Source organism: Bactrocera latifrons, unplaced genomic scaffold (genome assembly GCF_001853355.1).
Source record: "Bactrocera latifrons isolate USDA-ARS-PBARC rearing strain unplaced genomic scaffold, ASM185335v1 scaffold_70, whole genome shotgun sequence".
NCBI lineage: Eukaryota > Metazoa > Arthropoda > Insecta > Diptera > Tephritidae > Bactrocera > Bactrocera latifrons.
The window spans coordinates 218,907-230,947 of record NW_017537379.1 but is presented as its reverse complement, the minus strand read 5'-3'; the positions used below and the strand labels follow the sequence as shown (position 1 = coordinate 230,947).

At 38.6% G+C, this 12,041-nt stretch overlaps 1 protein-coding gene across 1 annotated transcript in view; it reads left to right on the top strand.

Annotated features, from left to right (window-relative positions):
* The window catches only part of LOC108975946, a 31,773-nt gene extending 20,522 nt beyond the window's left edge, over nucleotides 1–11,251 (top strand). Inside the window, exon 2 of the mRNA XM_018944790.1 lies at nucleotides 10,318–11,251. Within this exon, the coding sequence (XP_018800335.1) occupies nucleotides 10,318–10,818 (501 nt within the window). The 3' untranslated portion in view covers nucleotides 10,819–11,251. The remainder of the gene's footprint in view (nucleotides 1–10,317) is intronic.
* The last annotated feature ends 790 nt before the right edge of the window (nucleotides 11,252–12,041 follow it).

The following is a 12,041-nucleotide window of genomic DNA, read 5'->3' as shown; positions in this document are numbered from 1 at the left end:
ACTTAATAATGTTAAGTCTAGATATTAAATTTATTCTAACATATTTACAATGTTCCCTGTAAATTAGTTTTTTATCAAAAATTATACCAAGTATTCTGAGTGTATTAGGGTGTGTTATTTATTTCATAAATTTTTTGCAAAGAAAGCCGGCTCGCCGCCGCCGCCGAAGCAAAAGCACTCGGCGTAAACCTCTATTACAAACAACCGTTATGTGAACAAAACTATAATACTCTCCTTAGCAACTTTGTTGCGAGAGTACAAAAACAAAAAGTTTAATTGTCGATTCCTTGTACAGATAGACCTGTCAACGCGAGCATTATTTTCCTCTCAATATTCCTATATTTCTCGCTCTCATAACTGAGCAAATTATTTTCTTATCGCTATCAAATGTTTGGCATATTATATTTGTGGTTCCTAACATAAAGATCACTGAATTTATAATGAGAGGAAACACTTAAGGTAAACACTGAATCAAATGAGTAAATATAAAATAAGGCAGTCTTTTTTTTATGAGAAATTTTTGATATTATTTGTATGCATATATATGTGTACGAATTACTCATTTATGTACAATGTAATTTTTTGTGTTTAGAATTATTTAGCTGCATTATGACAAATCTCTGTTGAGAGTTTTGGCCACCAAGCCGAGGTTGGAACTCTCAACCAGTGATTTTGAGTCATATTTAAAAAAATCTTCTTCTTATCTTATAAAATCTAAACCAAGTAAGAAAGACGTAAGTTCACGTGTTACCGAACTTTTCATACATTTGCAACTTCAAAGGCGGAGAAATAGTTTGAGTTTCAAGCACTTTGTTTTTAAATATAGCGAAAGAATTTACATTGGAAGGGGTTTCTGCGTGGCGGCGCAGAATCTTGCTAGGCAAGGAGTATAGTGTTTTGTATACATTTGTATATTTAGCTGCTTCTTTCAAGACCGACACCCATACGTAGCCGCCTCTCTGATGAACAGACGCTGCAATTAGACACCAGCGATCCCATAAACCGAATGGCTGCGCTGAAGCTCCCCCTTTTTAAGCCTAGTAACCCTAGATACCCTAGGCTCCGCATCTTACACAAGGCTTGTTTCAGTTCGATTTATCCAGATTTGGTCATCATAGTATCTTAAAGGCACTATTGGTGTAAAGTTTTATCTTGTTATATTCATTTGTACTTGATTTGTATACTGAAAAGCTAAAGTATGAGAATTAATTTAAAATTATGTTATAAAGGAAGCAGGAGTAATTTTTTTCGATTTCGCCCATTTTTAGAGCATAATATTTGTCTGTCAGGATAATAATACCCACCTAACTTGGTTTACATCCACCGAGTAGGTTCCGAGATATGTGATTTCACCTGAATGTATTCAGTGCCACGCAGTGGCGTAGGTGACTCCCGGAGCGGTTTTGAAGGTGTCACCCCAAAACTCAATCAAAACTTTTAAAATAAGAAAAGTAATAATCATTTATATTTTATTAAAACACGAGTACTACAAATATAATATTAGAATATTATTTGAAAAAATTAAAATTTCTTCCTTCTACATAGCTTTGACACTTGCAAACTCCGAAATCACGTCTTCAAAATTTATATTTTGTGTTGCTTCAAGTTCTATCGTTAAAATACCAAGATTGTTTAACCTGGTTTCAGTCATTGTAGACCGCAAGTAATTTTTAATTAATTTTAATTTGCTGAAACTTCTCTCACATGAAGCGACTGATGCACATATTGTCATAAATAACTTTAGTGCGACCGTTAGATTCGGAAGAGATGTTGTAAAATCCCATTCCACAATGAATTTCAAATTTTCCAACGACACCCAATTAGAGACAGTAATATTAGCCATTTTTAAATGTCTTCTCAATTTTGGTATTTCTGAAAGTAGTTCTGTTAATGATACTTCATCGTAAAGGTTAGTAAATTTTGATATAGCAAGTTTTAACTGTTCAGTGTTTGCCAAAAGCAAGGTCTTTGACTGCACAACCTCAAACAATGAAGCTACGTCTTTAATGGACTTTATTCGTGTTTCGAGTTCAATATTGAATCTGTCAAGACAYTTTAACATGTCCTTTTGAAGTTCCGCTCTAAGTGTAAGTCCAGTATCGGTGGCTAACTCACCTGGCATGCGTTTCTTGCGACGAATTCGTCGTTCCATCGAAATGTTGTATTCTTCCGATTTTTGTACGGCAAAATCTATTGCCTCTCCTGCTAGATGCAACCGTTTCTCTCCAATGAATAGACGAAGTGCTTCTAGTTTTATGATTATTTCGTCAACACATACACCTTTACTTTGCAATGCAATCTGAGCATTGTTCACTTCCCTTAGCACATCATTACAAAAGAAAAGAAAACAATGAAATGAGAAGAGATAAGATTTGTGCAGCACCTCTTGTTTCTAAATTTACGTCTTGGTCACATAGTTCCTCAATTGCAGATATTATCCCATCAAAATTTTCAGCCAATACTTTTACTGCACCATAATGAGCACTCCAGCGCATTGTCGAAAATCTTTTAACAGATGCTTTGCAGTGATTGAGGAGCACTTCCCAGCGGCTTGTGGAAGTTGAAAAAAAAGTGAAATATTTTCTCCACAGCTCCGAAAAATGTAACACAAGTCAAATTTGTGTAAACGAATGTTGGCCGCATAAATTAATTTAATGATCTATACAACCAATAAAAATTGCTTTATTGTTTTTATGCTCTCGCAACAAAGTTGCTAAAGAGAGTATTACAGTTTTGTTCACATAACGGTTGTTTGTAAGTCCTAAAACTAAAAGAGTTAGATATAGGGTTATATATACCAAAGTCATCAGGGTGGCTTAGGCCTTCCTTACTTGTTTTCACTTATAAAAGCTTGAATGGTTTAGGAGATATGTACATTAGAGTGGTCATCGCCCCCTCAAGGAAAATTCAGCCATAGATATCTCTTTCAAATGCAATTCCTTGTACTAAATAAAAACTTTTAATTTTATTGTGAGGCTTTGTTATGTCACTTAATAGGCTTTAATTTAATTACGTTTTGTGGGCTTGGCAATAATTGGATTCCGCCCATTCACTAACCCTTCTTGGGTACCAAGGAACATGTGTGCCAAGTTTCAACAAAATATCTCAATTTTTACTCAGTTATCGTTTGCACAGATGGACGGACGGATGTACTGACAGACAGTCACTCAGTTCAAGTTGTACGTAATCCTGATCTTTCACATATACATATGTATATAACTCTATATCTATCTCGATTAGTTTGAGGTGATGCCAACAACCGTTAGTTGAACAAAACTATTATACTCCGCAGCAACATATTGCAAGCTTATTATAAACAGGGCACAACTTAATAATTATAAAATTTACTTAAATATAATAATATCTTTCACGCTCTCTTTAAACCTATACAAATTTTTTTTGCAAGCGAGCGACAGAAGAACCCTCGTAAAATAAGGAAATATGTTTCGGTAATGAATTGGCAAAAGAATAGTAGTTTGAGAGCTTAGTTTTTGTGAAGCAAAATCTGTCGAACAAATTTGGTCTACAGTAGATTTTTGAAGTACCAAAATGAGTATTACATAGCTGTAAGCAAGTGAAAACCTTTAATAATAAAACATAGCCATTAAATGTCAGCGACATGATTTAAAATGTGGAGAAAGTTAGTGTGGCACGGGACTCTACAAAAGCCAAGCAAAGTGTGATAATTTTGTAACTTTAAGATTAGAGGAGAATGCTGGAGATCATTTGAAAAGTGTTTAAGCCTTTATTAATAAGAGCAAGTAATTGTCCTACGTTTTCCTTAATTTAAATCGGCTATTTTTATAAAGCAGAAAATGTATGAAGTTCTTTAGGTTTCCCACTCACTGAGAATTTTTTTCAGCAACTCATTAATGGAGAGTTTAAAAATCTTTCCTTTTTGACGCCCAATGTGTTTAAATCTTTACTATGAACCCATAATAGTGTAAAGAAACAAACTTATTTGGGAGCTAATTAAACCGTCATAACGGGTATCAATAGCAGCGTTATTTAATGTTATCTGATTTTACTTATTTTATTGCCATAATTTTTCAGCTGAATAAACTTCGACGTTTCAAGGGAAACATGAGAAAAGCGATAAGAAATCAATTGAATTGAAAGCAGCGGACAGCCAGCACAGAATAAGCTAAGAACTATAAATCGATGCTAATGAAAATGAAAACGAAATGCGTGAAAACAATATTTACTCAATTACCAGATTATCGGAATCTAGGTAAATGGAAATAAGTGAAAGTGTAGTTTGTTTCTGACGAAACTAACAGCAATAGCAAACCAACAAACGAATAATGATAAGAATATAGCACATTCTTATGACAATTTTCATTCACATCGATCAAATGCAAGGGGGACATCACTACCGTGATATAACTCGATCATTGCTGGTAAACAAGAAGTAACAGACAAATATGTACACCCGTCAATGAATACGTATGATCAGAGCAGTCAGTATTTAGCATATGGTTTCGAAAAGGAAGCAATTCTTGACTATCTTGTATAAGTTCTAGGATTATATAAACATCGTGTGGAAAAACGTATTACATTGAATAGTAGGTAAAATAATTTAAGACTTAATGAAATCTGACCCACTCATACCCCGCCTATAATGGATATGACCACAACTACATACGGTAAGCATTGACAGCGTTGTGTTGCTTCAGGGACTAGTAAATTAACCTCTATCAACTTATGTCATTTGCGTTCTCTGAAACTCTTTATACATTATATTTCAGTTTAAAAGTAGTCTAGCCTCTGGGAGACTAGTTTAGTCTAGAATATTGTCTAGAAAGGAAGCACAAAATTTTGAAAGAAGGTGACTTATATTTTTCTGCCTCTTTGGCGGCAATACTTTCTCATTCGATTTACATTTCTACACGACATTTAATTCCGTAACACACTGCCGTGGTCTAACGTTTGCGCTTTTTAACCGGGGTTTTGATAGGACTACTGCTCCAACTAATCTTCCATAGGTGCCCTATGAGTGGCTCATCAAAAATCGACTTGAAACACATAAATCATCTACCTCGAAACTCCTGATTCTACATACAGTCAAAATTAAGCTACGAGATCTTAACAGTTTATATTTTGGCAAAAGCCTTCTTTGTCTACCTTCATGTTTCTTAAAAGCGTCAATATAAAATGTTTCCCGTTCGTCATAACTTGTGTCACATATGTATGTATGTATTTCTGCCTGCATTTGTTCCAATCTAGAAATCTTACTTAAATAAATGTCTTAGCTTGAAGCTCTTACAGGCGCAGGCAACAATCGTTCAACTACAGCGAGTGAAGTGATCACATCAATGGCGAGCCCACTTCAAAATCGAACTCTTCAGCTTTGGCAAGCGAAACGGTCAACATGCGTAACTGTATAATTCTTTTCACACAACAACGCACCCGATGGGCGAAGCGAAGGTTTGTTTAATTAAATCCATTGAATCACATGCACTGAATTTGTGTGTGTATTAGCATATGTGGTGGCATCACAACTGAGGTGTAACATAAAATAATGTCACACGCTTCGTATTCCCGCTGAAACGGACAAAATCGCATGCAAATCAAATCGTCAGTCGTCAATAAGCAAATAAACGCAATAATTCACCTTTGGTTTATATAAACGATGTGTCAATATATTCTCAGATATGAGTGTAACATATGTGTGTGTGTTTGTGAATTTCTGAGAAACAGAACCAAAAGGCAAATGCGACAACGGCCGCTATATGTTGACAAGAAAATGTAGCAACAACAGCAAAAAATGTTCAATTATTGAACGCCAGCAGCAAGAAACAGCAAAAAAAGAAGCGAGTGAACATCAAATTCAAATTTTGACCCAACCCAAATATTTTAGGTCAAAATCATCATAACACCAAATGTGGCAACTGAAAAATACAAATAAAGATAATAGTGTATTGGAAATGTTGAATTTCAGCATTTCTTACACAATTGTCTACGCAGTGTGACTGGCGTTTTTCAACCATGTATGAATATAAGCGCATTTATCTATGTATTCTGTTGACATATGGCTCCGATACAAAAAATAAATAAAATAGCTTGACAATCCCAGCCCTGTTTTCAGGTTAAAATAAATGTCTGTGGGTAATTTAACGCTTTGCAATCTGAATTTGGCTCTTATTTTGCTGGCATTATGAATAGAAAGAGCAAAGTACATCACCCAATTGACATTCTAGCTTTCTAACTACACGAGTAAAACAGTCTGGCTAAATGAGTCGGGAAGCTTAACTCACGCCCCACTACACCACACAACCACACCACACCTGAAGACATCAGTTTCCCCACATATCCATTGGAAGCAGCAGAAAACACCACACACACACTAATACACGCAGCTACTAATCCACCACTGCCCAAAGAGCAAGAAGCTTCGTCCTGGAAGTGAACGTTCTTTTTTCGACCACGAACTTCGATATGTAATTGCTTCGTATATTCGGCAGTTCAACTGTCTTTCTTCATCTGGTGATCTTCCACGCGCAGCAGCTCCACCAGTATATCGCGAACATAAATACATTTTCACGCCTCCGCTGGTATCCGACCAGGAAAGTGGTAAATTATATAGGGTCCTTCGAGCCGGTAACAATTTCATGAAAACCAAAAGACTTTGTAAAAACTGTCTGTCTCATGCGCATATACTCAAAAAGTGCGAAAGCAAATTTAACTGCGTCTATTGTCATAAACTACAATATTCGATGCTTCATATAAGTAATTTTACCAGTCTATCCCCAAATAGCGCAAATATGAGAAGAGCCACGTGTTTAGCTGCAACAACAAATCCTGAAGTACCAAATTCACAAAATTGCCAAGAAGCACCATGTTGCTAAAAGGTATTAAAAACTTAAACGCTACACAGCAAAGATCACAGTATGGTACTACTACCCACAGTAGTCGTCTCCATCGAGCATCGAGGAGACTGTTTAAACTAAGGGCCCTAATAGACCAAAGATCACAACGTTCTTTCATAGCATCTAGGGCACGAAATAGGCTAAATCTACCAACAAAACAAGGAAACTTTGAAGATGCGGAAATGGGCGGAAGAGTAGTTCAAAACTCTAATAAAATCTGCCCCATTACCCTATTTTCCCCCCAAGCGGATATAAGAATACAAGCAGAAGCTATAGTCTTACCGCAACTAACAAATATACCTCCAAGCTATCATAGAAATAGCAAGCATTGGGAAAAGGTTTCACACTTTAAGTTAGCAGATCCCAACTGCAACACCCCCGCTCAAATAGACCTTCTATTAGGCAGCGATCTCATACCACAGATAATACTAGAAGATATTGAGAAAATTTCAAACACATTTTTTGCACAAAAGACCATTTTCGGTTGGATCCTAAGTGGGCTGGTTACGGAACCAGTCACAACAATGACAACTCAAGTTGAGGAAATCTCAAACGAGTACCTCAATTCACAATTGAGAAAATTTTGGGAGATAGAAGAAACCCCCGCATTTCAATCACAACCCCCGAAGATCAGTATTGTGAAGGCTTTTACAAAGCCACAACTACTAGATTAGATAATGGTCGGTATGTCGTACGACTACCACTAAAACAACAATTTCCCAACACAATCCCTTAGGTCACTCTCGCACCTCTGCAATACAGCAGTTTCAAAGTATGGAAAGAAACCAACTTAAAAAAGGTGAGCTCAAACCAGAATATGATGGTGTGTTGGAAGAATGTCTCCATTTAAATCACATGGAGGATCCCAATTGCCCCCGGGATCATCATCAATGACAAATACTACTCATTTTACTTGCCACATCATGCAGTAGTAAAGCCAGATAAAAAAAAACTGAAGTAAGAGTTGTCTTCAACGGCTCAAGATCCACTAGCTCGGAGAATTCCCTAAACGATATCCTGTGTACGGGACCCACGCTCCAACCTGATTTAATGCTGCTTATTCGAAACTGACGTATATTCAAATACGTATTACGTACGTATACGGGGACGTCGAAAAAATGTATAGACAAATAGTCGTACATAAAGACGATCACGATTTTCAGCGAATTATTTTCCGAAAATCCCCCAGTAGTCTACTACACGACTTCAAGCTAAAAACAGTGACCTTTGGCGTTAACTGTGCCCCATACTTAGCCATTCKAACACTCCATGAATTGGCTGAAAACACCAAGTCAGAATTTCCTCTGGCAACCCAGGTATTAAAAACACAAACGTATGTAGACGATATTTTGTCTGGAAGCCACAGTCTTCCACAAGCATACGAATCATTATCACAGGTAATCCAAGCCCTCAAATCCGCAGGGTTTCCATTAAAAAAGATAACGGCAAACAGATAACATACCAAAAGAAAATTTGTTGGACACTAATTTTCTTATATTCGAAAAGGAAAGTACTACAAAAACTCTGGGCATCCAAAGGAATGCGATATCGGCCCAGTTTTCATACACGATTGTGCCCATATCCACATTATCTGCCATTACAAAACGCCAATTCTCTCCTCTGTGGCAAAACTTTTTGACCCCGCAGGATGGCTATCGCCAATTATGATACAAGCCAAAATCCTGAGACAAGAATTATGGCTAGATGGGACCGACTGGGACCAGCAAGTAAAACCACTTCGTTTAGAAAGGATGTCCCAGTTCTCGAGCAATCTAAGCGATATCACAGAAATACAAATCCCACGATGGGTGAATTATATCCCAGAGCATAAAATCGAACAACACGGCTTTTGTGACGCCTCTGAAAAGGCGTATTGCGCCACTATATATGTTCGCACACAAAGCGACAAGGCGATCACAAGCCACTTACTAGTTGCAAAAGCAAAAGTGGCTCCTCTAAAAGTAATAAGTCTACCATGACTAGAACTATGTGGAGCACTACTGCTTGCCAAACTAGCATCCATAGTGCAAACGCAACTGAATATGACAAAAAATAAATTATATCTCTGGTCCGATTCCGAGATTGTATTAGCTTGGTTAGAAAAACTACCACATGCATGGAAAAAGTATATTTCCAATCGAACGTCTCAAACTCTTGACCTAGTGGGATCAGCCACTTGGCGATACGTTGCCAGTGTTGACAATCCTGCTGATCTAGGTACAAGAGGGTGCAAACCTCTACCCCTTTCCACCACCACCCTCTGGTGGAATGGCCCCCGATGGTTAACAGAATCTCCCGATTCTTGGCCGCAATCGCCCATGCGCAATATTATTGAACCAGAAAGTCAAAAGATCGACTCCTTTCACATAACATTGTATGATACTGACATCCTTGGAGAGATTTTCATCTTACCCCCGAGCCCTCAGGGTAATCGCTTAGAATTAAGGGAACGTCATCCCATTGTTATACCAGAGAGATCGCAACTTATGGCAGCACTTCCACCGGAACGTTGCAACTTTGCTCTGCCCTTCACTATCATAGGTGTCGAGTATGTTGGGCCTTTTAAAATAAAGTCATCCATGCTCATGAGCGACAATGGCAAAACATTTATAGGAGCTCAAAGAGCTTCTGAAAAACAGTTTGTGGACTTTATCAAACAAGTTTCACCTGAGATTGTACAAAAGTACGCTCCCCAAGGCATTGACTGGCAGTTCATCCCTCCAAACGCTTCTCATATGGGTGGTTTATGGGAATCAGCGGTCAAAAGCTTTAAATCCCACTTTAACTACAAACTTAACTGGAAACTACAAATTTAACTTCTCGCAAGATCGCTCTGATCTAACAGTTCTTACACCAGGGCACTTTCTCAAAAGAGCACCCATTCTGGCCGTACCTGAGCCAGGCATGGAGTTGCTGTCCTTACTAAATAGATGGGAAAGAATTAAAATTCTCCATCATGATTTAAGCCGCCGATGGAAAGAGGAGTATATAAAGGACCTACATAAAAGGTACAGCTGGAAAACTCTTGAAAAGGCGCCAAAGCTTGGAGATTTTGTCCTAATACATGACAACTATCTCCCCCCTACAGAATGGCGGCTTGGGCACATAGAGAAGCTACATCACGGCTCCGACGGTCACATACGAGCAGTTGACCTCCGTACTCAAAACGGAACTCTAACGAGACCACTCGTTAAACTATGCTTCTTACCAAAAGCAGATAATAACGAAAATGCACATAATAAACAATCCGTACAATAAAACGGACACGCAGAAATTGAAACATCCGTCTAATAAACAAAACCGAAATAAACCGCAAATATAATAAATCATGAATAATGGGTAGATTATTACGAACTCGACAAACCAAATAAAGTTGGTTACAAACAGACAAATTTTTCATAAATTATACTAATGAGTGGCAACTAAACTCGACCTTTTCTCCATACAGGCAAATATGGAGTCAGAAAATAGTCAACCTTCAACGTCAACAATGCGATCGGTCATCAGTGTGCCCCGTCCTGGAGTTGCCATCACCAGCGGAGCCCTATTGCTTACGATGCCCATTGGCCGTCGCCCCCACAGACAGCAATACTGTGGGCTCTTCAAGGGGTTATCACCAATACAACGCCAGAAAATAGCACAGGCGCATGGGCATTGCCAAAATTGTCTGGCGCCCACGCACGCAACTCATGAATGTTACTCAGGGGCTTTGTGCCACATCTGTGGCCGGCAGTATCACACGCTGCTCTACCGCACTTCGAGGCGCGCGTTCGGTTGGCCACGTGCACCTCGCAGCCGCGGCACAACCAGACCGCAGCAAATCAGCCGTGTGGCACGTCGCCGAAGACCGGCACCTCCCCGTGAGTCTCGTCTATGGCGTCAGCGCAATGCAACATCGACAAGGCGTCATCAAAGGCCGCAACAGCAACATTTGGGCTCAGCAACGTAGCAGCAGCGTCAGTGACTGCTGGGCTGAATATTCGCCTAGGGGGCCGGGAGGGCTAAATGAGTTAAGCTTCCCGCCCTCACGCGCCAGTACACCACACAACACACCACTCACACGCAACACTGGCACATACACCACACCTGAAGACAGCAGTTTCTCCACACATCCATTGGAAGCAGCAGAAAACACCACACACACACTAATACACGCAGCTACTAATCCACCACTGCTCAAAGAGCAAGAAGCTTCGTCCTGGAAGTGAACGTTTTTTTTTTCGACCACGAACTTCGATACGTAAACATCGGCGGACATTATATACCTTTTTGCGAAAACTCGGCACGCAGCTCAAGCATCTTTCTGCATTGCTTCGTATATTCGGCAGTTCAAACGTTATTCATCATCTGGTGATCTTCGACGCGCAGTACCTCCACCAGTATATCACATCATCATTTCGAGAGTTCCTCAATTTCATTTCTTTTTACAAACATACATACATTGTCACGCCTCCGCTGGTATCCGACCAGGAAGATTTTTTATTATCACATTTACCACATCACATAATAAAATTGTGATCCAATTTTCAATAAAACGTTGCGTTATTCTTTCCGGAGTAAGTAAAAAGTAAGTGGTAAATTATATACAGTCCTTAGTTTTTTTAAAGAGTTTTTGATTTTGCACTTATGTATGTATGTACGTGATTTGGTACCCTCGTTCATTCGTTCTCAACCAAACGGTATCATTAAGGTTTCACGAATCGTTCGTGCCTGGCAAAAACGAGTATTACATTGTGTTAAACTTTTTTTTTCCAAATTACTATTTATTGGATCTGCTTTTTCTAAACAATAAGTTATAAAATCTTAATTCTATTTAAAAACTAGACAGTCTTAAGCAACAGTTTGAGCTGTTTTGGTGATACGTCGCTCTTTAATACGCAGGCATATCTCTTCTTTTAAGTCGTGTTTGATCGCAGTAATATAAGCATTAGCCAACATACATCAATTGACTACCGAACAGTAAACACGTTCTTATGTGTGGAATACAATGCTCGTGACACACTGCAAACGACATCTGTCAAATATTAAAACACACACGTTCTTACGGACGGACCTATTTTGACAACTGCACGACTACACGACTGCAGGCCGACAGTTGTCGTTCTCGTTAACTTCAATTTTATCCTATATTTGCCAACGACAGTCGGACGACAGTAGAGTTGAGAGTAGAAT